Raw genomic sequence first — 26,079 nt, 5'->3', positions numbered from 1 at the left:
TGGCTACCAGCGCTGGAAACCCTCGCGGAAAAAATAAAAAATACTGGACACGAGAAAAAAACACGTGCTACCGTCGTTTTTTTCCTTAGCGTCGTCTGCTAGAAGCAAAACAGTGGTTTTTTTTCTTATGTCCAGTATTTTTTATTTTTCCCGCGAGGGTTTCCAGCGCTGGTAGCCAGGCGGCGCTAGTATCGACTTGTCTACTTTTTAGTATAGGGAGTTGCACATCCTGTAGAGCGTCGAATGTTTTTCACGCGCATCCTTCATCCATGCTTTCGTCCTAAGCATAGCCCACTCGATCACGCGACTCGCGGACGCAGGCTGCTCGCGCTATAGAAGCTCATTCAAACGGCCAAAAAGTGCGACTTTTGGATTATTGGCGGGAAGTTCGAAGGAACCCAAAATTAACATTAAGTTCTATGGGAGGAGGTAGGATTGTAAATTGTAAATTCAGTATTTAATCCACAATATCGTTGGATTAAATAGTCTAAATGTCCTGAAATTTGAATGAGAGGTGTGAATTCTATTCTATTAAAAAGTATTGAAGCTTTTAGAGTCGATAAGATTTTTTTAATAAAAATTAATGTCCAATGTCAAAATTGTAAATTCTGTGCTTATAACCGTTTTCCAAGATAAAAAATCCAACCCCATCCTATTTGTCCAAAACATGCCTTTTAGAAAGTATTAGATTATACAAGATTGTCTAAAAAGTTATTGTTGGTATTTGTCAAAATCACGGCCAACTTTGATACTCGACAAGCTTACAAAGTTGGCCGTGATCAAAATATAAGGCGCCAAATTTAATAAAGGCGCGTGCGCGCAAAAAAAGGCGCGAAAATAAGTAACAAAATCCGAGGGAAAAAAGGCGCCAAATTTAATAAAGGCGCGTGCGCGCAAAAAAGGCGCGAAAATAAGTAACAAAATCCGAGAAAGAAAAGGCGCAACAAGCTAGCAACAGCTGGTTTGGTCAGAAAATTAATTAAAAAGTTCATCTAGTTAGGAAAAGCTGTAGGATTAGGCTTAGTAGAACAGAGGAAGATGAAGAAAGAGATTAGTTATGGCTTTTCTTTTTATTTCAAAAGAAAGTTTTATTGATATGAAATAGAAAATAATAGGAAAGAGAAAGAAAAGTCAATAGGACAGACGAGAGGGGGTAAATTTGAAGGTTGAGGGATTTGCTAGGATAGCAATCGAAGGGTAGAGAATAGACGCTACACTGTAGCTCAAATTCGGGATTAGAAGAGACAGTTTGCGCCAATTTTAAGGCGACCGCCGTACCCTTTGAATCACACAGACGTTTGGCTTTATAGTGAACGCAATCAACATACTTTTTTTGAGCACTGAAGTTTTCCAAAAAGTAAGAAGTATAGTAAGAAGATTAAAGTGTCAGGAAAACATATTTGAAAAGAATCATATAAAAAGTACTCACCAACAATGGGCTTTAATCATATCATCTTGGGAGTGAAAATTCCGTCTCCTCTGAACATTGTACAGGGATCTGGAACAGTTCTCAATTTCTTTATTTAAAACTGGATAGCAATCATTGAATTTGGGCTTATCTAAAATGAAATTAAATAAAATATTTCTTACGAGGAATGCATACAGCCCTAATAGGAATCATCGTGACCCCATATATCCCCCGTTAATTTGTACACACCTGGATACGTTTAGAAAATGGCTACACAATGTTTCCTATTAGCTGTATTTATTCCTGGTAGTACTTATTAAAAAAAATTAATTATATACTTGCAACACAGAGATTCAGCATGGCTGTTTTAGGTCCCTTCACTTGTTTTTCCAACATTTTTTGTTTTGCCGGTGTAAGGCATATTTTGACGTACTCATCGATGCATTCCATCCCTTTAACAAAGGCCCTATAAGGAGTTATTTAATAATAAAAGGGTTAGGCCTACAAAAAAATAGTGACCTTAAAATTCCAGACGAACCCGCAGGCTACGTCCAAATCTTTCTTGGAAGCCGCCAAACTCGAGACGTTCCCGCGTAAATTGAGGCCTTCCACACGGTCTAAGCATTCCTTCACTTCCATAGGATCGCATTCCAACGCTTGATAAAGTTTAGCCACTAATCACGTTTCCCCAAATAGACAAAAAACAAAAAAAAAACAAACCTGGATTTAAGTTATTTGTTCTGTAAGGCTAAGCTTCGTTAAAACCACCGCGAATCCGATTGAGAACAATCAATATAAGATTTCTTTTATTTGCACCCAAAGAAATAAGTTTATCTTAGAAAATATGAGAAAAACGGACATAGAGAAAAATCCATGTATTCCACTTTTTCGACCCATTATAAGCTTAAAGGGATGTGCAAGGCATACAGTAGGGGCAGGGCCTATAGAGAGATTCAGTTGAGTCTCGTGACATAATTTACGCTGCCATATTGGTGGGTTTAAAGCAGGAATGAAGCTGAGACCACCCAGTATGGTTACCAGAACAGCGGTAAGACTTGGGAGGATGTGACGCACTACTATCCCATCTGAAAGCTCTCTATATCAAGCTTATTTTTCATCAAGAGCTCTACTGGGCATGCGTGAATTTTGCAACGTTATCTGCGCATTGGGAAAGGACATTGGCATTTCCGTTGAATCTTTACGCCGAGTCATTCACTCATTCCACTCTTATACAGTCATGTGACATTACCCAATCACTACTCCACGAAATAGTAACGCTACTACTTCAAAATATAGTTCTTGATACGCCCCCTACATAACGCATTGTACATCCCTTTAAAAAACGCGCGAGAAACTTATAATATAAATGGGCTAGAAAAGTCCACGCACCACAACTTAAAATTCCAATAACTTCGAAATAATTCATTACGATTTTAAAGAAAGACATCACGTGTACATACACACCTATTTAAAGTGTGTATTTAACATTGAAAACCTTTCTAAAAGAATAAAAAATAAGATCCGAATGTACTAAGTGGTTTCCTAAAAAAAGCAAATACGTTTAGTAAAAGAAAATAAAAGAAAAGGAAAAAACAAACTCCTTAGCACGCTCGGATCTTAGACTAAAGATAAATAAAAAGAAATTTAAACCTTTTAAGTACCTGCACAGAGAAGGGACATAATTTCGTAAAAGAGTTTTAATGGCGCTTTATATACGACCACGATCAAAGAGAAACGTGAAAAGACGCGAAGAACCTGACGCCGCCGTTACTAAGGGGACAATCGCTCGCTATACAGGGTGTTTCTGATAAGTTTGTCATAAATTAAGGTGGGTTGTTAAACTGCATGAGTGGAATGTTTCAAAGAATATGCATGGGGTATACAACATTTACTTAGGGAGATATGGTGCGCGCGCAGAAATTAGGGAGGGAAAAATGCCTTCCATCTCTGCTTTTTCCCCCGGCTACATATTTTGTATAGGGGACTTTTTGAAAAGGCCCATTACGTATTTTTCGGCGTCCCAGTCAGCAACGTCATAAAAACGTGGTTTAAGTTAGCCAATAAGATAATTTGAAATCTTCGTTACGAGTCGGAGGGAGGGGCTGGGGCTCTATACTGGGCTATGAGTCGGACTGAAGTAAATACTAACCGTCCTCCATACCTACTTCTAAAATTAAATCTATCCCTGGTAAAGCTAAATACTCCACATATGTGTTAACACTATTTCCATATTTAAGGGTCAATCAATGTTTTGGAAATCATATCTCCGTTTACTAAATGTTCTAGACCCCACCCATGATCTTTGACAGATGAACTTCCCACTCAATTTGACGCAAAGAACAGTACAAAACCTTTTAACTTATGGAAAGACTTATCAGAAACACCCTGTACATCACTTAAAGCTAAAGTACATGAAACCTAAAGCTCCTTCAAGAGGGGGTAAAATTTTAATCTATTCATAATTAAGGAGGGCGAACAAACTAAAGCAATTTCCCGTTGACAGCAGAGTTTCAGAGGGGCTAATTACTCTCGGATTAAATTTACAAGTACACCGATTTACCGGTTACGCGTAATGACTTTAAAAGACTATATAGGCCTACGTAATTCCTTCACAGATGAGTGATTATCCCCTCGAAAGTTTCTGTGGATGGATAATCCCAAAAGGAGACGATGATACCTCGTCCGGAATTCATTAACTTAGGCCTAAACATTCCCTGAAGGATGCAGGCCAAGCGTCGCAAGTTAAATCTGAGATGAAAAATCACGTATCTATCTTTTCTACTAGAAAAAAAATGATTAAAGATACTTGGTTGTTACTCTTAAATTTTCTTAACAAGTTAGTTTTTGTTGTATGTTTATATTAGGGCTAGTTTTCCATAGAGAAATCAAAAGAAAAATTTATTAAATCCTAAATTGTGTATGACCTAATTCTAAAAAAGTAAGTTCATAAGATATGTTCCTCCATAATTTTGTCACTGGGTTACAAACTGGAGCTTGTCATGAAGTGAGTGAGGTAGGTCATAGATTCGAGATAAAGCGACGCCTGGTTGGTTTTGGCGCTGTCAAAGGCTTAGTAATGCAGACTAAATAGGAACGATGGAAGTCCTGCAAAACTAATTAACCGAGTGTAGTACTTCAATTCTCGCTTGTCGTTCTGCTAGAACTAGCTCGAGCTGTGAGTACGAAGTATAGGTTGTGACATTCTTATGGAACATATCTTATAAACTTATGCTTAAACTAAATAAAAACCTTCCTATTTCAAATTTTAGATATCGTCGGTTGAAAGTTTTCTCAAATGCACCTGTTTTTTTATACTAAGTTTATCCTATAAAAATTCCATCAAGAAAGTCAGTTCTTAAGCCTAGATACGCCGAACTTGGGGGACTTTCAAAAGAATTCCAAGCTCTTTTTCTATTACGCTGTTGTAACGAGTTTGAAGCGATATAAGGACCTCTTCTAAATTGGATGACGAGCAAAACCCCTGGAGCTAAAGAAGGTCCCCCGAAAGCCGAAGAAAGCAATAGACTATTCCATTAATTCCAGAAGAGAAGCACAAACACCACAAAGGCGGGGGAGGTCACCTTTTCTCTGGCGCCAAGAAGCAGTTTATTTCCAGCAGCTTTAAGCTTATCTCCAGTCCAAACGTAGGTCCGGAGTTAATCTCCGCCGCCTCTAAATTACAACCAGCATCTCATTGGCTCTTGAAAACTCACGTCAGCGCGACGCGATTGGCGAAATATCCCGGCCTCCTTTTACGTCCCCCTTGTATTTTGAAAGGGGGACTGGGACTATGGCGCGTCAATACTCAGGCATCTTATACCTTCTCCCTAGTAAACTAGATATCGCTTCTTGCCTATAGTGAACTCAGGTGACTCTTGGTTGGCGCCAGGGAAATAACAACCTGAATGGGAGAATACCCGACCGCCTGTGTTGGTTTCCTTGCAAGTAATTTATGGAACGTTCTATAACGATGCGATGTAATAAGTAAAATTTCTTATATCGATTAAGAAAGACATAAGACCGGAAGTTTCTGTTTGTATAGAGAGATATTTTATACTCTTCAATAGATAACTTCGATCCACTGTATTTGCTATAACTTCCATTGCCTTCTACAGCGTTGGCAATATAGTAACATCACGTGACTTTAAAATATATTAAACTTCTACTGAAATAAAGGTGTTCATCGATATTATTTTTAAAAAGTCCACAAAGAGAATTTGAAATTTTTAAAATCTCGAGGAAGAGAGGATTTTCGAAGAGGATTATTGAAACTAAAGATAGGAAAATGTTACATTTTCTTTAAAGAAAAAAGAAGTTTCCATTTAGAATTTTTGGAAGAAAATCCAAAGATGACAGAAAAAAAATGGGATTGAGAGATGAAAAAGGAGAAAGAGAAGAAGTCGAACGGAAATGGATTTAGCATCACGTTGACGAAAACGCGAATGAGTTTTTAAAAAAGAAATCCTATAGGGAATGCGAAATTTTATTCCAATATTTACTTCTACTTATGAGAACCCATAGATCCTATAACTTTTCAAGTATAGTAGAGGATTACTCTTAACCTAATTGTTGTAACCCCAAGTGTTTAGTATCATTAAAAAGGGGAGAAATAGGACTATAATATATTCGAAGGACTTCCCCGTATCTCTTATAGAAGCAGAGTTAAAAGGTGTCGTGTAAATAAGGCCATGTTATTCCTATGGAGAAAAAGTTAATGAACATTTTGCTTAACAACTAGGGATTATTATTTTTGTAACCCCATGTACTTAGTATCGTTGGATAGGCTAGAAATAGGACTATAACATACTCAAAGGACTTTCCTGTATCTCTTATAGAAGCAGAGTTAAAAAGTGTCGTGTAAAGAAGCCCATGTTATTCCTATGGAGAAAACGTTTATGAACATTTTGCTTAATTACTCGGGCCCTGATTGTTGTAACCGCAAGTATTTAGTATCATTGGAAATATGAGAAAAAGGACTATAAAATATTCAAAGGATCTCACTGTATCTCTAATAGAACCACAATTAGAAGGTGCTGTTTCAATTCCTCCATTATTTTTTCAAATCCAATTAACGTTACGTAACAATATTCAAAGTGTTCAATACAATTTGAAATGCACGATTTCCTTTATTCCAATCAATAATAATTCGAAATAGGCCAAGAAGAAAATAGACTATTTTAAGCCTTGGTCATTAGGTAACTCACTCTGACAACCTGGCTGTATCAATAGATTTTCAACGAGGAAAACTTAACCGAAATAAAAAATTATATTTGAGTTTTACGTTTGGAAAATGTCACAACCAACCCCTTTTCAAAATATCATAGTATAAAAAAAACAGAAGATAAAACCCGATGCATCTGACGGATGAATAAATTCAATTACAAATATTTTTAAATTTGATTTTTCAATTCAATATATCATATGAAAAGGTCTAAATTTGTCTTCAATGGAGTTCAGATTGCATATGTAAATAAAAAAATATTTGCGTAAAAGTGAAAAACAAGTTAGTAAAGATTAAAGTTATTCATCAACGCCTCCCTCGTTAAGCCTTTGGCATTAAATCAAATTTATAATTACAACCACCGTGTAGGAAGAACGAACCACTACGTTTACCATCAAATATTTACAAAGCTTCGCCGATATTTATTTTGCAAACGAAAATCATCAACTATATATTATTATAACAGGGGATTTAGTTCCAAAAAAAAAAAAAAAAAAAAAAAAATACGATAAGCAATCAGTAATAAAGCCAAAGGCGGGATAATTATACAGCTACATCCTTCCATCCCAGCTCATTCTTCATTACCTTGAAATTCACGAATATTTTTGGGGTACACCAATTTCTAATAAATGGGACAGTGTTTGATTTCTCTAAACAGAGATAGAGAAAGAGATAAACAAACAAACTGGGATGGATAAGGGATTGGAGCTCTTTTCCCCTACGATGTACAACAGGAATGCATAAAGCTAATTGGAATCTTCAGTAACTAAATATTGTAGACCACATGTATGTTCTTCGATGCACTTTGAACTCAGTTTCACCCATATAACACACAGCCTTCAATCAGAAGCATATAATACTTCTCTAAAGAGAGAAATGTATAACAAAGCTTGGTAACTATAACATGATTCTTCCCAAACATCATTTTACATTTATTATAGCAAGGTTACTAAACCGAATCACATACGCGATAAATAGTTCCCTTACATCATTACTATATTAGCGATAAACTATTTCCCAAGGCGCATGCGCTTGTGCATGGATTTTTGCCCCACGTCAAGACGAGGTAGGTTTGTGGGTTGATTTCTGAGGATTTGGTAAACCAAACAGTTATAGAATTCACCCAAGGTGCGATGGATACCCATCTTAAGTTTGATGAGCGCAGGAGAGGGAACAAAAATGGAGGAGGAGCCTGGGAAAAATCATGTAACATAAGAGGATGCAGAGTGTCATACTTCTTCTATTATCCCATTCTGCTTTAATTTATATAATATCAAACTTATCAGAAACACAATCTATAATAATGAAAGAAACAAATCTTAACGCAACTCTTTCCCAAGTGTTGACAAACCATGCAGTATCCTCCTATATAGCAATTCAATATATTACAGGTTGAAGGACATCCGAAACCTTTTATACTATATTCTGTCTGTTCCCAATATATTGAGTTGCATTGAGACCATTATCAAGCCCGTATACTACATAGATATAATACGGAAGTATGGCTCACTGAATGCCAATAGTCAATATAGAGGCTTCTTATTATGTGTCCAAACCATAAGGCACACAGTATACGTCTAACCTGTAACATTATTCGCAATCCCGCTGTCTATCAGTAACTCCGCTGTATAGCTACAAAGAATCATTAACTTCGTCGTAGAATGGACAAGCCTTAATGAACTAATATAATATAATTACATGTTGTTCTTGTAAATTTGTCATCCACTAAGCCTTAAACATGTCAATGTAAACAAGAGGGATTACTATCTAACTCATCGGGATAATGAAGCATGCACGTGTCAAGATGAAAAAGGCGCCAAAATAACGCGGGAAAAGATAGGCGCGCGATAAAGCTCGTGATATTTCAGAGGTTTGTTTAAAATCTTCTTTCTAAAACTAATTTTCAATACATTGCATCAATTTAATTGGACAAAAGGGTCTTAATTCTTCCCAAAACAGACGAGGGAGAGTATGTCGGCTACCTTTAAACAAATCCCCCCCCCCTCCTCTCTAAAAGTTAATTAGTGAAATTTGTTCTCTTACACGATTAAAACGGAATAATTCTATTCCCTTGGAAAGATGGGCTGAAACTAAATTTGCATACAATTAAGGCGGCATTGTTAACTAGCGAAAGAGAAACTTCGTATTTTAATTTAATACCAATAATAATTAGTACAAAGTTTTTCAAACTTTATATTATATTATATTAATTCTCTTCCTAATTAGTTCACTTATGCCGTATTTAAATTAATTAGTTCTCTAACAAAGGGATCATTTAGTAGAATTAATTTTCAAAAATATTATTAAGCGCCTACAAGGTTGTTTTAGCCTAAGGACATCCGTGTATGACGTGATAAACATTTCTACAGGGGCTGGTAGGATTAACACGGAGGGATTTCAGCCTAAAGTGTGGCTTCACCCTATTACGTGGAAGTTCGGCAGTGTAAACATATCTGCAGGCTCTTCGTGATCCGTTCTGCCTCTCACCAGCATTTGGGTTATTTTTTTTGCGGCTGTGTAATTGTGTATGTTTATGTTTATTCCATTTATTTTCTTATTTTATTATTCTGACGTGATTCTTTGTCCTTAGCCACTTTGGTTTCGATATTGATGTAGATATTGTTATTGTCGGTATATTTGCTTTTTACAAATCTTGTATATATTTTTTGGACCTGTGAACCCCTTGCGGGTTCCTCCCTGATTCAAAAGGGATATTGGGTCAATAAAACATTCATTCATTCATTCATTCGTAGAAAATATTTATGTTACAAATATGAAGTGATTTTTAATTTAACATAAACTTAAAAATATTTATCTTTTAACAACAAATAAATAAACACTCTAAAAGAAATTAAAAAATTCAACTACACCTAAAATACCTAAGAAAGATACATATTGTTTGCAGATTAACACTTCTATGGTAAAACTCAAAAGTTTGGGATTCAATCTAAGTTTGCATAGCTATGAAATCTAGCCCAATTTTATAAGGCGTTTAATAACAGATTGGTTTAACCCTTAACAGTACTACCAACTTAAATTGACCTGAGCCTACTAAAAAAATAACTAAAAACGAAGTTTACCATCGACTTAAATAAAAAGGCGCACGTTATTACAAAAAGGCGGGAGATTATTATAAGGCGGGAAAAGTTGATGACAGCGAAGGAAAACATTGATTAATATCCTTTCCAAACTTTGACCATCAACCATTTTTATATGTATAAACAGCAAGAAAGAAAATTACCTGCTAAAATAGCTGTGGAAATCCATAATAACTCGGTGGTATTTGAAAATCGCCTAAACATCGCTTCAATAATAATACAAACTGTCCCTTCCAACTCAACTTTTGAAACTGTCGTTCATAGCGCTGACATTAAAAATTGCGCGGGAAACTTTGGTGAAAAGATTACTCGCGCTTGCCTGATTTTTCCAATAAAAATAGAGCGGAACTGTAAACAAGAAATATAAAGGCGGGAAATTGAGAGAAAACTTCCGATTTGCCCAAAGGCTATCGAAGACGACGAGGTATGACCCGAGCTCTCTCTTATGAAGCGTGTCACGAGAAATAGAAAACTAAACATTTGGCGCGAATAGTACAAACATCCCTAAAGGAATGAATAACGAGGGCGGGAAAAGCGAGCGCGCGGGATACTCCTCTGGTCGGAGAGAGCGCGCGCGCGAGAGAGAAAAGAGCGGGAAAAATCCGTTGCCTAGCAACCCGAAGATGATGAAAAAAAATGGATTGGGCCATAGATATCAGAAATAATAAGACGATATTACGATTTATTATAGCAGAAAATAAATTTCGTTTACTAATTGGGAAAAAATTGTTTTTTTTGGGACAAATAAAATAATAAAATACGTGTCAATTTTTCTTATTTAGAGATAAACAATATTTTAACAAGTGTTATCCCCTTAAAAAGAAAACACACATTTCAGAAACTTATATAAGAATGTCAGAAGTCAACTCAATTTCACGATTCACTGAGAAATGTTTTCATTCTTTTGTGGATAAAGGTTCGGGATTTTTTACACCTCGAGAAATTTCTTACTTACGTTCAGGTTATAAGAGTTAATTTAGATAAAGGCGGGTACATGGGAAAACCCCCTACGGAGACAATCCTATCCCCAGATAACATTTCTTTATTACCCCTTTCGTGGTGGTGCGATTTGCAGTCTTATCAACTTCGGGGTAGACCCTTAAAATTGGATTATAGTCCAGAATGCGAAAACGAGCCTTCAACTTTGACCTTGGATAAGAAGATAAGAGATGACCTTTAAGTCCATTGCCTATTTAATATCTTAATGTTATACGTTTCGTTTATATAAATAACACGAAAATGGACAGACAAACAAAACAAAAACCAGAAAATAACGGTCACTTCATAAATTACGACGTTCAAACGCCAGGATTTTATTGTGAGCCTAAGAATAGGGAAATGCGTCATTCAGAATACGAAGTAATTTGCGAAAGAACCCCAAGTCCATAACAACAAAGGCTAGAAGCTCTATCATAAGTTTATAAGATATGTTCCATAAGTATGACACTACCTATACTTCGTAATGTTAGAGACTCACATCTCTAGCAAGTTCGAAGTCGAACGACCAAGCGAGAATTGAAGTACTACACTCGGTGGTTAATTTTGCCGGACTTCCATCTTCCCATTTAGTCTGTATACTAAGCCTTGGACAGCACCTAAACCAGGCGTCGCTTTATCTCGAATCTATGACCTACTTCATTTCATGACAAGCTCCAGTTTGCAACCAGTGACCAACTTATGGAGGAACATATCTTATGAACTTATGGTTGTGTATATACAAGACGTTACTAAAAGGGTTCTTAGAACCGAAGTAGAGTGGGATGGTTCTATGGAAAATCAATTTTGAGTCTAAAATGTAACTTCTATCACCAATTTTCCCTATAAGGGACACCCCTTAACAAGTTTTGATTGAAGTGTTTTACTGATGACCCCTTAAATTTATTAATTAAGTGACTAAACAAACAATTATTTCCAATCTAATTAAAGGGCCATCCCTGAAACACTCGGACAATCAAAACTTGTTTAGGGTATCCCTTGTGGCAAAATCGGTCCTAGAAATTTCAACATTTTCGACTCACTCAAGAGTCAAAATTGATTTCGCATATAGAACCATCCCATCTCACTGTATGTACTTCGGTACTATAATCACCCTCTCTTTTTTGGAATACACCCTGTACATGAACGCCTTTCAGTGACCCTTGTTCGACCGTAAGATAAAAACCAATAGAAAAAGCCTTGATAGCTAGCTCTAGCTGACCTCCATATAGAGCTAAGACCGTTAAAGGTAATCAAATTAGACAAGCGTATAAGGTAGGCGCGAAATGCGAGCACCCCCAGAGGAATGTCGGCTCCTCCATACAGTTACCTTCAAATCGTATTTCGCTTAAGCTAACCTATACAATAAATTTGCATAGATTTGCCCTAGCTTCGAATGTCACTTGGGAAAAACATTAATTAAAGGGGAGACTCGAGAGACGGAAAGATTAAATTCGTGATCTTATTAAAATCAAGCGGCCTTGATTGTAAACAATGACAAGGGCGATGAGTTTGTTAATTGAAAAGAAAAATAAATAAATAAATAATGAGCTAATTAATATTTATTTTAAGACGAAACAGGGATAGATTTAATCTTAGAAGTAGGAATGGAGAACGGTTAGTATTTTAATTTAGTTCAGTTATTCCGACTCATAGCCCAGTATAGAGCCCCTCCCTTCAACACGTAACGAAAAGTTTAAATTATCTTATTGGCTCACTTAAACTACGTTTTGACGACGTTGCTGACGGGGACGGCGAAAAATACGTTGTTCCTTTTTACCTCTGTCGCTATGATCCGCCTCTTATTTCATACCCCCCCACTTTCCCGGGAAGGGGGTCCGGGACTTTGACGCGCGCCCACATTACTCTGTTCTCCATTCCTACTTCTAAAATTACATCTATCCCTGAACGAAATTAATGGTTAAAATTCTTCAAGCCTTTTCTTGTAAACAATGACACAAACGATGAGTTTTTTAGTTGAAAATAAAAATAAATAAATAATGAGCTATTTAATATTTATTTTAAGTCGAAATTAATGGGAAAAATTCTTCAAGCCTTTTCATAAAATTCAATTGTATTCTACGAAGTTAGTTTTTTAATCTAAAAGTGTAGGAGTATATTCAAAATTCTTATCTTATCATTTCTTAAGATTCCAATGAGATTATTCATATTTTTTTAAGTATATAGTTTGAAAGAGTTCCAAAAAAAAGGGGGGGGGGGAGAGTTTTATAAATTCGGTATATTGTGGGAGTGGCATTAAAGTAATTTAATATTTAAACGAAGCCAACAATATTCAACTCTCAAGAGCAGTTTATAAACAGTAGTGATGACCGATAATGTTTAAGCTGACCGATATCGTACATTAACCGATGTCGACACCAATATTTAAGTTTTACTGGAACGGATAACGATTTTAATCGATTATTTAAACTCGCCGAGATAACCGATTATTTAGCACAATGAAACCGACATCGACCGATTTTTTTACCTATTATTAAACCATTTTTGCTGATTATTAGCCAATGTTAATCGATTACTAATAATTTTTTACCGATTATTAATAAATTTTTCAGATAATTAATAATTTTTACGATTATTAACCAATGTTTATCGATAATTAACTAATCGTTACCGATTATTAACCGATTTTCACCAATTATTGACAGATATTTACCAATTATTAACCGATATTTACCAATTATTATATATTATATTATTATATCGGAAAATTGCGCTCTAATCCATTAATCGGTAAATGAAGTTCGAACCGATATAACGGTTTAAGTGCGATTACGGTCACCGATATCGGTTTGTGCTAAATAGTATCATTGATTTTAAGTTTGTACCTTGTAATTCGTTCCTTTTATATATTGTTAACTGCGCTTGAAACCCATGCTTCTACCCAGAGAGCATAAATATTTTAACGACAGAGGAATTTTAAAATTGAGAACATTTTTATATATATACATACATATATATATATTAAACGACTTAAAACTTAGGGAAGATACCTCGACAAAGACATAAATCAAGGGCGAAACGTAGGGCTTAAAGGGTTGGTTGTATATCATTTTTTAAAATTAAAACAAAATGAGACGGAATTAATGGCATTCCGATACCGATAGTCGTTTTGAGGTTAAAAAAGGTTCTGTTTGCACTCAGTTTTATCTTTATTCTTTCTGCTATGTGGAAAAGATGGGGTATTGTTTTTTCAAGTCTGACCATGGTCCGAATAAATCCCTTAAAATATATCGATAAAACACATAAAGGTCAAGACTCATTTAAATAGTACTACTACTTAAGAAATTTTGTCCCCTTACAACAAAATTTCGCGCTACCGGAAGTTGATGTCAGTACCCAGTGACGTAGAAGGTGAAAAGTATACACGAACTAATCCTATTCGATGTAAAAAAAGGGGGTAGGCAACCCTCAGTATCGGGACCCGAAACTCCTAAAGCGCAGGCGCCGAAAAGCAAGATGAAAATTAAAAGTTTTACCCCCGTGTCTTTCCCCCTTAGTTACATCGAAGAGGCTTATTGTTAAGCCTAGTTTGAAACTTTAAATCGAAGCGCGCGACTCGCGAGAGCCAACCTCTTACGTAATTATGACGTAGAAGGCGAAAGAAAATAATTCAATCGCATTTCTAATATCACTACCGCGTTTATAAATTATTTCAAAAATTTTTGTCGTGTTGAAATATTAACCGATTTTAACGAAACTTGTTTTATTTTAAAGAGAAAAATACCCCCTACCTCAATAAATTGAATTTATAAAAAGATGTGACTTGCCCTTTAAACTCGCAGAACATCGCATTGATATCATAGGCCATACCAAATATTCCATATTTACCATAAAATAAACATTACGAAGGGTAATAAAAAAGCACAATAAAACTTTGCATATGGATTTTGAATGACTATTACTAGAGTCTAGAGCGATATATCAAACTATAAGATCATATATACGCCTTCATTGCGGAAGCCACAAAAAATAGGGTTAAAAATACTTATTTGTCACCAAAAATGGACCCCGTTTTCTCATAGTGCATGGGTAGTAGGGTTCGTTTGTTAGAAACTCTAGATGGTTGCTTAAGTATATGGTCAGAAATGGGATATATCTTTGATATAATAATGTAATCGTGGCAACGGCACGCCACATCGAAAGATATCTCCTTTTACGCCATCAATTCTATAACCCTGTACCCTCTCACCCCCCCCTCTCTCTCTCTAACTTGTATGGCTTGCCTCTGAACGTATAGTAACGGATATGTCCAGCCTGTTATTGAGGACACATAGATTCAAAGGACCGTTAAAGAATGACAAGTATAACCACGAATGCATACAGTTAATTGGAATAATTGCGCCCTCATATCTCCCATGTTAATTTCTATGTGGGCGGGTTTTGTGGGTATACCGGTCTTGAGAATATCCTCGTCACGCCTCATAATTCTGATGGCGTCTTTCTAACAGTGACACCATTGGTTGGTATAGCAACGCGAGGTCATAAGCGCGCGTGCTAGGTTCAACGCGCTGTGAGATAGATCATTATTAACACGAGGTAACATACGTCATACATAATGATTAGTCTAGCTAGCTCTTCCCACAAAATCGGCCTGGATACGTTGAGTGAAAATGGAGCCCACGAAATAATTCCTAGTAACTGTATGTATTCCTGATAGTACTTATACAAAAAGGTTGGAAATCGTAGAAGACTCAATGACGCGTGTCCTATAGTATACTTAGAGATATTGTGGGGGAAAAAATGGAACTCCTTGGTACTTGCGAATAAATGGGGTAAAAACCCTACAATTACCATTCAGAACGGTTCAGATTTCAAGTATACTGCAGCAACCTTTTTCCCCCAAAATCTCCAGGTAAGAATAAAAATGATTAATCTAATATCAATGACCACCGTCCAGCTTTGAATGGTCATAACTCATCCGAGTAAGACTTAAATTGAAACTCTTTTTAGGGTGTCATAGCCCATCTATCTATAGCCTATCTGCCGATACTAAATACATATACATACAAAGGTCTATATCTTTTAGTTTACCAAGATAATGAGGTTTAAAATAAAATAAAATTATTTAAAAAGTAAGAGACTTGCAGTCTTGCACGTGCTTCTTTGCTGTGGGATGCAATTGCGTAAATGATATGAAAGACTAAAGCAGCGTTAACACGACTCTTTTTGAAACCGTTTTTGGAAAGGTTTAAGGCATTTTCAAGACTAGTAATTGCATTATCTTGTAAAAGGTTTCTGCTTTTAACAGCAAAATGTTGGCCTAAGTTTCAACCTTAATTTAAAAAATGGTTGAAAACTGCTTGAAATATTTATAGAAATGGCGCCACTATTTCAAAACCCCTATAAGCTACAGAATACTTAACTGATCCCTCCATCTTTTAAGTTTACCCTAATCAATATCTCATAGTAAGCTGGAATCGAAAGCTTTTTTTTATATTTATTTCAGTTTCATTCCTCCTAATTTTTATTACAAGATTGAGCTAGTAAAGATGCAGTAGAGGACGGGGGGGGTCGTAAACAGTTCCAAGGTCATAAAATTAACCCTTTTAAGCGAGCATGTAGAATGTCGTGGAAATCTTAAATTCATATTTAGAATGAAGCCAATAGTGCAATAATTCTCAAAATCAATAAATAGTATAACTATATATAAAGTAGACATCTAAAAATCTAATGCTTGAAACGTGGGGTCGGACACTTGAATTTAAATTAACAAAAAAAAACAAAAACAAATATACAAAAAAAGATTTCATCCAACGCCTCGAAAATTTGAACTCTTTCAAATCACGTGAAAAACGTCGATATCTAAAAATTCAGAGTCCATTTTTTTAAGTCTGATACGAGATTTCTAAATTTTTCCATAAAATAAACACTTATATTGGTCAGTTTATAGAAAGCATATATACAGTCAAGAAGTGATGTCTAGTTTATTGGGGAGAAGGTATAAGATGCCTAAGTATTCGCGCGCCATAGTCCCAGTCCCCCTTTCAAAATACAAGGGGGGAAGTAAAAGGAGGCCGGGCTATTTCTCCTCCTGGAAGTTTCGTCATTCGCGTCGCGCTGACGTGAGTTTTCAAGAACCAATGAGATGCTGGTTGGAATTTAGAGGCGGCGGGAATTAACTCCGAACCTACGTTTGGACTGGAGATAAAGCTGCTGGAAATGTGGCGAATTTGAACCTTCTCCCTAATAAACTAGATATCACTTTATGATACAGTCTTGTAGAAAAAAAATATGGTTTCCAACTAGAACAACAAAAAATCCCCCGCTTCTTTCCCTAAACACTCTTACAATTATATCTTTAAGCGCTTTTCTGGATTTCCCAATGTCTGATTTGTTTCAAGATTTATGTTGTAAATATTTCTCAAAAAGGCAAAAGAAAGAAAAGGGAACTCGGCGCGAGCTGTTAAAGCTAAAGCCAAGTGAAAGGATAATTTTAATTAAATAAAATATTAATTTTGAATTGGAAGAATCCACCTCAATAATTGGGCCCCGAATAATTTCTGAACGATGACCTTTTATCAAACTTCAAACGTGGTCCCCGGGAAAATTGCTAATTATCGAAGAGCGGGTTATATTAAACCCCAAATTAATGAAGCGCTTTAAATTAAAGCCCTTCTATATTCCCTTCCCCTTCCCACTTTGCGACGACTAAAATTCTGGCTGGTTGGTCGTTTCTAGAAAGCTTATTGGTTAAAATTGACAGGCATCAACAAACTGGAGAGCGCGTCTAATGTCAACAGAATGCGCTGGAACTCCATGCAGTTATTGGTCAATGTTTATGTTTATAATCATAAGTTTATAAGATATGTTCCTTCATAAGTTTGTCACTGATTACAAACTGGAGCTTGTCATGAAGTGAGAGACGTAGGTCATAGATTCGAGGTAAAGCGACGCCTTGTTTTTGGCGCTGTACAGACTAAATAGGAACTTAGATGGACTGCAAAACTAACCACCGAGTGTAGGACTTCAATTATCGCTTGTCGTTCTGCTAGAACTAGCTCGAGCTGTAAGTCTATTAGTAGCATTAAGTGTCATACCATAAGTTTATAAGATATGTTCCTACCATAAGTATGACACTACCTATACTTAATTCGTAATGCTAGAGACTTACATCTCGATCTAGTTCGAGAACGACAAGCGAGAATTGAAGCTCTACACTAGGTGGTTAGTTTTGCAGGACTTCCATCTTCCTAGTGACATTACTAAGCCTTTGACAGCACCTCACCAGGCGTGTTTGCTTTACCTCAAATCTATGACCTACCTCACTCACTTCATGACAAGCTGCAGTTTGTAACCAGTGACAAACTTATATGAACATATCTTATGAACTTATGTTCATACTTACGGAACATCTATAAACTTAAGTTGTAATTTCGGAAAACCAATGATATTACAAGCCACGAGATAAATTCTCGGATATTAACAAGTTTTGGAAAGCGTGTCTACTATGTTAAACTATTATTATATATTCATAATTTTACGTGGAAATTTTATTCTCACGTGGGTGGGGGGAGAAGGGGTTATGGGAATCAAAACTATTGGAAAAGTGTTTATTTCTCGAGGTGTTATTCAAGTATTTATGTACAAGGTCAGAAGATCTAGGGTTTCACAAGAAGTTATTCACTGGAAGTTAAGAGATTTTAACTATAGGTGTTGCCATTGTCATTATCTAGGGTTTAGTAAGTGACACATCTTAATCTCTCGCTTCATAAGCGTTACTACGTGGCTTTAGTCTTATAGGCTATGGCCTTCAGTCATTTAGGATAGAGCCAATAGAGAGAAAGGCGGGAGAAAGAGATAAGATTAAAGACGTCTCTACCTTCCCTTTATTGGTTCTCAAAGAGGGGTGTACCGCATCTTATCCCGATAAGCATTTGTGCCAAGTGCATCGCGCCACAAAATTCCACGAAACTTTAAAATTTCCCTGTATTTTTTGATTGAATGGAAATTTTAGCCTCTAATAAAGGGTTTTTCTCTGATATATTTAGGGTTGTTTATTTGTTCCATTTCAAAATTCCTCTTCCAGATATTGTATGTATTACCAGGGATAGATTTAATTTTAGAAGTAGGAATGGATAACAGAGTAATCTGGGCGCGCGCCAAAGTCCCGGACCCCCATCCACGTGACGGAGGGGTATGAAAGGAAAGGCGGGTCATAGCGACAGAGGTAAAATGGAACTTCGATTTTCGCCGTCCCCGTCAGCAACGTCATCAAAACGTAGTCTTAAGTGAACCAATAAGATAATTTAAACTTTTCGTTACGTGTTGGAGGGAGGGGCTCTATACTGGGCTATGAGTCGGACTGAAGAAAATACTAACCATTCCTACTTTTAAAATTAAATCTATCCCTGGTATTACATAAATTATCGCAAAGTGATATGGTAAAATAATTCCCAAAAACAATAGTCTTATCGAGGTTGACTTCTTCATGGTTTCCCCAAAGATATTTTAGACCAAAGGTTGTAAATAATTATATTTTTGGCCTATTGTACATAGTTTTCAGACAAGGAGGATTGATACGATTTACACCAGGAGACCAGGCTACTTTGCAAACAAAGTGCAGCACCAATTATAGCCTCGACTCCTGGTGTAAATGGTATCAATGCTCCTAGTCTGAAAACGATGTATAATTGAGTAATGGCAGCTCCCCATCCTTGACTGAATTACGCTCTATGAGAAGTTAACACGGAGTTCCACTACTCTATATTACCTGCCCTGAATATATGGGAAGTTATCATTGTCAAGCTCGCTAATTCTTAAAAATTCTCACGTCCAATGATACTCTTCCACTTTGATCAATGAAAATGTAATAAATAAATTAACTCAATATTAATTTCACGTATGAACTAGAGGGTGGAATAAATTCAACGAAAAAAATATCTAACTGTCACGTTCCCACACATAAGAGGAAGTCCCTTGCAAGAAAATAAACTATAAAAACAAAAAATACGCAAGCTTATACGCGGCAAGGCAATGAGATCCTAACAGGTGCTGAACATAAATACAGTATACTTCGTTTTCTCTTAGTTACAATCGTGCAAATAAAGACAAGACACAAACGGAGGAATTATGGTTAGTTACATGAAGGTAACAAAGCTCGAAAGAAGCTTAGTTAGACCAACGTAATGGACCTTAGTTGTAAGAAAGGTCTTATAGGCTTAGCGAAAATCACGGACTACAAAAAGCAACCAAAGTTGATTATCTCTGAAGTATTTAAGATGAACCTAACTAAATGAGAATCTCAAGAATTAGGGTACACCCTCGTAGGAGGGATGGGCAAATTCCAAGTACAAAAGAATCCCCTTTGATACTGAGGGTACTTTGCATGATGAAATTAATCGGATTGATCCCAAACTCGGGTGCATTTTCGGTTAAAACTAATCGCAACCGACCAAGTAATGGATGGATCGAGAAATTCGGTAAACGGACGTTAGTTACTTGGATTATCGTTCATTACTACACCGTACAAGTCGTGGCGTCATCCGTTATCTACGCCATTGACCAAAAGGATTTAAAGGAGACACTGTGCAACGCGGCCATCGCGGCGAGATGTCTGGTCAATTCCGTCATTTTAAACCTATTCCTAAGAAAATCCGATCAGGTTTTCCAATGCTTTAACGCGATACTAAGTTTCGACCACGTGGCAAGATTATTCAACGATTTTGGCGCGAGAGATACCGTTTCCTCCTGTATTAAATCGTCTCCCAGGACATCTAAGATCATGGTACTACTTCTGGTGACGTATTTGTTAATTTTTGTTACGGCTTGCGCCGTATATTCATCTAATTTGAACCACGTTGATTACGTATCTATGTACGTTTACAATCTAAGCTTCCTCAAGTACAGTGTCCCTCATCAGGTTGCTAGATTATTCTGTTTCTTGGAGATGATGTGTTCATTGTACGTTATTATAGTGTCGTACTGTATGCAGGTGTTCTTATTGGTCACCGTTGCCACGTTAAGTTTGAAGTTGAATCGATACAGGGAGTTTTGTTCGCGGTATTTTGCTGTCAATAAATACGCGGAAATAGGGCAGTGTCATACGGAACTTTACGTTCTGGTACGGTTACTCGATGATGTTGTTGGGTACCCTTACATCTTATGGGTCTTTGAATGGATGGCTAATGTTTCGTTTAATATACCATCTATGGTAACCGATGGTCTCGAAGGTGGGTTTTTCGCGACGGCTTATTGGTATTGCGATATGTTGGTGCCGTTAATTATGTCAATGATCGTGTCCCTAGCCTTGTCTAGTTTGTTTTCGACGCACGGAGATCTGATATTTTCAGCTCATAGGGTGGTTTGTCGTAAAGTTAATCATTTTAATATCAACTACCAAAGGGTCGGAACCTTTATGATTATTAAAATGTATTCCGCGAAGATACAAATAACAATTTTCAGATGTTTCCCCGTTAATAAAACATTTATAATAAGTCTATACGCCACAATATCGACTTACATCGTGTTTATGACGCAAGAAGTGCAAAAATCTATTGGTGTAGGGTTGAATGGAACAATCGCGGGTGGTAATTCTTTGGAAAATTAAATTGGGCTTAATTGTGTTTAATTTACTGTGTACTGACGAATAAATTGCATTATCAATTATCTTTGCTCATTTTTGTAACGCTAAATCACGAAAAAAACTTACGCCAAGGCTTAACTAATGAATACATTAACACGGGTTATAAAGTATATGGGGAAAATATGATGTAATTCATAGCCTAAGATCTTATTTTTAATTTAGTAACAGATAAAGTTGGATTCTTCATATTTAACTTCTAAAACTAGAAAAATAAAGGTTTCTTACCTTAATTTTTCAGAGAAGAAAAGTAGCATCATATCCAAGTTACAAACATTTCAACAACCGTTTTGAATTTGAAGCAGAAGGGAAATTTCCAAAGTTGCATAAGGGCTGAACATAAAAAGTGAGATCCGAGGAAAAACCAGTAAGTTTCTACTTATCAAAAGTAGATACTTTTGCACATATTTAAGTACCTTTAACGGTTTTGTTCGCATAATTAATAGTTTTAAAAGCTTACTTTGTTTTTACATTTTTCTTTCCATTGACATTTTCCCCCTTTAATGTAATCATTTTCCGCTTTGACTCCTTTGCCCTAGAAAGTCCTATTAAATTTAAGTTTTTTTTTATGTTAATACCTTTTAATTTATTGTAAATATTGTTTGGCTATAAATTTGTTTTTATAACCCTGTTTTGTTAATCCTGTATCAAATATATCGTAAACCGTTGTTCCGCTAACTTTGTGGGCTGGAATAAAATAAAATAGTTTAAATTTCCCTCCTGAAACATTTGTCTTATTTCCAGCACAGTCGTTTCTAGGGCGAAGAATTTTCCCATTGGCTGCTTCTCTGACGTCACGTAGGAGGAGGCTAGAAAACAATTATTAAATACAAGCGTCAGCAGCTGAGCGTTGATTAGCCTAGGGAAATTCTACTATTTGCTGATAGTCGATAGTAAACAGTTAGGGAAGTAACTTCCCTTTAAGTACGTAGGGGGAAACCCCATGTAGGCCTAGTGTATGGTTTTCCCAAGTCAAGGTTTTCGCGAAAATATCAAAGTTGTAATGTAAAGATTCCAGTGGGTTAAAATTCGCTGCATTAAAAATAGAGCGCGTGGTCAATTGAGGTTATAAGCTAATTACTTTAGGTCATCGACATCAATTTTAAGTACTTAGTGTAGATTAAAACTTAACTATCCAAATGTGAAAGTTTTTTATTTAGGTGTTTAGAAGAGCTCTATATTTTCGTTTTTACTAATTATCCTTCGTTCATAACGCTACCAGTACATAGTCATCAAAATATTTCTATCAAAACAACGCAATATTTTTGGAAGAAGGGTAGGTGTATAACATTTGCTCTTGTATGTAATACATTTCTGGTATTAAATCCGGAACTCGAAATTCCTTTTCAGGAGTTTTCATGTCCTTTGTAACATAATTTTTAACATGGATAAATATAAAAAAACCTCGTATAACGAGGAAACACTTTCGAGAGACTTCCAAGACTCTACGGAACGCGATTTCGGTTTAAAAACGTCAAAAATTGAAGTTGAACATACTGACTTTGATAGCGGAGTCATGTCCGGCTCATTTTTGAATAGTTCTTCAATGTTACTTTCGAGTTCGAGTGGAGATTTTGGTGGTTTTGATGAGGAAAGAAAGGACATAAATGATGAAGAAAGACAAGAAGAAATGGGCAAAGAAATATGCTCTGAAATGTCTCTTGATTCAGGTTTGCAAATGGACAGTGGTGTTAATATCATCAGTGAAAGCCCTACCGATAAGAAATACATGGTGGATAAAATCATAGAAGAAGAACCTGAAGAAACACGGGAAGAAGAACATACAGAAAATGTACTCGGTACACTTCAAGATGAAGATGGAGATACGTAAGTACATTAATTTTAATTATTATATATTTCCATTTGCTGAATTTCATAGCTTATATAAGTGTGAGGCTAGGCCTATAGAGTAGTGGCACTCCATGTTAACTTCCCATAGAGCTTAATACAGTCAAAGGCAAGTAGGTGCCATTACTCTATATTACCAATCTTTTCAAGAGATAAAGACTCGGGGGTTGGGTTTTTACTTTTTACTTTTTTATTTTGCTTGTCGCTCACTCCAAACAAATCAAAAAGCCCCCCATGGTGGCGTTTTCCCCCTAAATATACCCCTCCTTTCCCCCTCTATATGGAGTGACTGGGGCTTTTCCTTTCTTGTATTTTAAAGATAGGGAAAAACTATTAGCTAGCAAAATGTAAATTGCCGTTGGTAGTAATTGTAAATTAAATTCCTAGTTTAAAAACATTGGCAATAATTTAAACTCTGTATCATTCTATTGTTTGTCTTAACCCCCGTTATTTGCTGCTTAAAGTTAAATTTAATTAAATATGTTTCTTCAATTTCCTTATAGCCCACTTCACTTATACATTGCCGATGGAAATGAAACGTTGGTCCACAGATTAATTTCCAATTTATCTATTTTAATAAATTTGCCCAATAAATTAAATCAGGTATGTTAAATAAATTTTGAGTTAAACTAAAAAACCGACAAAACTTATTATAATATTCTTTCTTAAATTATTTCAGACTCCGTTACATTTAGCCGTTTTAACTGAAAATTTAAATATTTCCCGACATTTAGTGCTTTCGGGCGCTAAAATGGAGTATCAAGATCATAATGGTACTTATTGAAATTAATAATTATGATCTGAGATTGTTAACTTGATTAATATAATTAAATTTTTCCGATTACAGGAAACACTCCTTTACATTTAGCGGCAAGAGCGGGCAAATATGATATGATGAGAGTCTTAACCATTCCTCAATTAAAAAGTGAAATGGAAAGTGTTAGTAGGGAAAAACCAGCGTATAAATTTAACAGAGATGTTATCAGCGTACGTAATTACGAAGGTAATAATAATATTTAACGCTTATTTATACAGGGTTCATACAAACCTGGAAATCAGGGAAAACCTGGAAAAATCAGGGAAATAAATAGTTGACAAAAACCTCAGGGAAATTAATAATTTTTAGTAAAATTCAGGGAAATCATTGAAATTTGCGTCAAACAGGGGCCGAGTAATTAAGCAAAATGTTCATAAAAATACCCCCTCCATAGGATTAACATTACACTAAACTTGGAGGCTCGTAACTCTGGTTCTACTAGAGATACGGGGATGTCCTTTGAGTATGTTATAGTCCTATTTGCCCCCCATCCAACCATCCTAAAAACGTAGGGCTACGACAAACAGGAGCCGAGTAATTGAGGAAAATGTTCGTGAACATCTCCTCCATAGGATTAACATTACACTAAACAGGCTCGTAACTCTGGTTCTATTAGAGATATGGGGATGTCCTTTGAGTATGAAATAGTCCTATTTACCCCTCCTCCTTCATTAACATTTGCTCCATAGAATACTCCATATACAGGGAAAAACCTGGAAAATTCAGGGAAGTATATGGGGAAAAACCTGGAAATCTCAGGGAAATTTGTTTTCCAAAAGTTGTATGAACCCTGCTTATAAAATTATAAGTAAATTAAATTAATATTTGCTTGCATTTTTTAGGTTTGACCTGTATGCACCTAGCAGCATTATCGGGGGATATGGATTGCTTACGTTACTTAAAAGAACTTGGTGGTGATATAAACATCAGAGAGGGGAAATCAGGACAAACGATACTTCATTATTTTGTCCAAACACAACAAATCGAAGCCATTTATAACGCCTTGGTTCAATGTACAGCTTCAGTATCCACTCCTAACTACGCGCGTAAAACTCCTTTGGGTTTAGCAAAAAGGATTAGAGACTGCAAACCTTGGGATAGAACCGCGCAAAAAATTGTCTTCATTTTAAGAAAATACGGGAATCCAATTAAAGCCGAATCGGGTAAATAAGTTTAAAGTCTAAAATTAATTAATCTTATTATAATTAACCTTTTCTTTCTAACTTCTTTACAGAAGACGATAACGACAATTGGAGCTCAGAGGAAGACGATTTCACGTCAGATGACGAGTAAATGAACTTGAGGAGTTCGTTTGTTGTGTAACCTTAAAAAGGGACTCGCAGTTACGTAATTATAAAAGAAAAGAAGATAAAACTGAAAGATATCTTAGTTTTTTATACTATAAAATGTTTTTAAACTCTACTACCCCTCATTCTAGGGGGGGAAAAATATAAAAAAAATTAAATATAATCGCTAAAATTAAAAATTGCAAGTTTTAAAATAAATGTTAATAACGAGGTTATTCTCTGCCGTTTTTCCCAAGTTACAAAAAAAAACAAAAAATATTGTTGAAACTTTCTAGTACAAAGCTAACCCCTACAGATGTATAAACGTTATACTAAAACAAAACAAAAAAAAACAAAAATAAACAAATAAAATAATAAATTCATTATTTACCCCTTAATTTTATAATATTTTTCTTGTCAAATTAATTGATATTTTAATCAAATACCTCATTGTTTAAATAATATTTTTGCTACCATATAAATAATATACCTTCTATTTAGTAAATATTAAATAAAATTGTTGATTATGTTGGAATTAGGTCTTATTATATAAATCAACAAATAAACAAACAAACAAACAAAGTATGTTTCTTGAATATATTATTATTTTTTTTCCCCCCATCCTTACTGAATTGTAAAAATTAAAAATTGGATAATCCGAGTCCCAAAAACTTAAGAAGAATTTTATGTTAATTATTACGAAAATAAAATACATTTTTCTTTGAATAATTTATTTACTTTCTTTCTTTCTTTGGCAAACAAAACTTAATTAATTAAGGGAGGTAATTTTGTAATTATTTTACCTCAAATTAATTAGAACATGATT

At 35.6% G+C, this 26,079-nt stretch overlaps 2 protein-coding genes across 6 annotated transcripts; one reads left to right on the top strand and one right to left on the bottom strand.

Moving 5' to 3' along the window:
- Positions 1-89: 89 nt before the first annotated feature.
- LOC149691672 (uncharacterized) lies at positions 90-21,990 on the bottom strand. Of its 4 annotated transcripts, none has more exons than XM_089869047.1 (6): positions 21,763-21,990; positions 21,531-21,635; positions 1,947-2,082; positions 1,747-1,874; positions 1,430-1,559; positions 90-1,340 (listed from the first exon to the last, which is right to left on the bottom strand). In XM_089869047.1, the coding sequence occupies exons 3-6, from the start codon at positions 2,045-2,047 to the stop codon at positions 1,076-1,078; spliced, it is 624 nt and encodes a 207-aa protein (XP_089725173.1). In that variant the 5' UTR covers positions 2,048-2,082; positions 21,531-21,635; positions 21,763-21,990; the 3' UTR covers positions 90-1,075. The 4 variants fall into 4 exon arrangements, with proteins under 4 accessions (XP_089725173.1, XP_089725172.1, XP_089725171.1 ...); XM_089869046.1 differs by having other exon boundaries at positions 21,531-21,718; positions 21,774-21,990; XM_089869045.1 differs by lacking the exons at positions 21,531-21,635; positions 21,763-21,990 and adding an exon at positions 18,069-19,600.
- A 308-nt stretch (positions 21,991-22,298) lies between these two features.
- Positions 22,299-25,982, top strand: LOC149691671 (NF-kappa-B inhibitor alpha-like). 2 transcript variants are annotated; one of them, XM_089869042.1, is made up of 7 exons: positions 22,302-22,578; positions 22,653-23,129; positions 23,654-23,753; positions 23,830-23,923; positions 23,998-24,153; positions 24,810-25,130; positions 25,202-25,982. In XM_089869042.1, exons 2-7 carry the CDS (start codon positions 22,687-22,689, stop codon positions 25,258-25,260), a joined length of 1,173 nt encoding a protein of 390 aa, XP_089725168.1. In that variant the 5' UTR covers positions 22,302-22,578; positions 22,653-22,686; the 3' UTR covers positions 25,261-25,982. The 2 variants fall into 2 exon arrangements, with proteins under 2 accessions (XP_089725169.1, XP_089725168.1); XM_089869043.1 differs by lacking the exon at positions 23,830-23,923 and having other exon boundaries at positions 22,299-22,578; positions 24,003-24,153.
- The last annotated feature ends 97 nt before the right edge of the window (positions 25,983-26,079 follow it).

The sequence above is a fragment of the Phalangium opilio genome, unplaced genomic scaffold (genome assembly GCF_054372755.1).
Source record: "Phalangium opilio isolate 3A_F unplaced genomic scaffold, DU_Popi_V2 ptg000025l_1, whole genome shotgun sequence".
NCBI lineage: Eukaryota > Metazoa > Arthropoda > Arachnida > Opiliones > Phalangiidae > Phalangium > Phalangium opilio.
The sequence above is the reverse complement of the archived record's forward strand: the minus strand, read 5'-3'. Positions and strand labels throughout refer to the sequence as shown.

Excerpts from the sequence above, each read along its gene's own strand:
- LOC149691672 (XM_089869044.1), bottom strand. The coding sequence starts at position 9,931 with ATGTTTAGGCGATTTTCAAATACCACCGAGTTATTATGGATTTCCACA. Across the intron at positions 1,875-1,946 it reads GATTTGGACGTAGCCTGCGG|GGCCTTTGTTAAAGGGATGG; the intron begins GTTCGTCTGGAA and ends AACTCCTTATAG. Across the intron at positions 1,560-1,746 it reads GCTGAATCTCTGTGTTGCAA|ATAAGCCCAAATTCAATGAT; the intron begins GTATATAATTAA and ends ATTTCATTTTAG.
- LOC149691671 (XM_089869042.1), top strand. The coding sequence starts at position 22,687 with ATGGATAAATATAAAAAAACCTCGTATAACGAGGAAACACTTTCGAGA. Across the intron at positions 23,130-23,653 it reads CAAGATGAAGATGGAGATAC|CCCACTTCACTTATACATTG; the intron begins GTAAGTACATTA and ends ATTTCCTTATAG. Across the intron at positions 23,754-23,829 it reads TGCCCAATAAATTAAATCAG|ACTCCGTTACATTTAGCCGT; the intron begins GTATGTTAAATA and ends AAATTATTTCAG.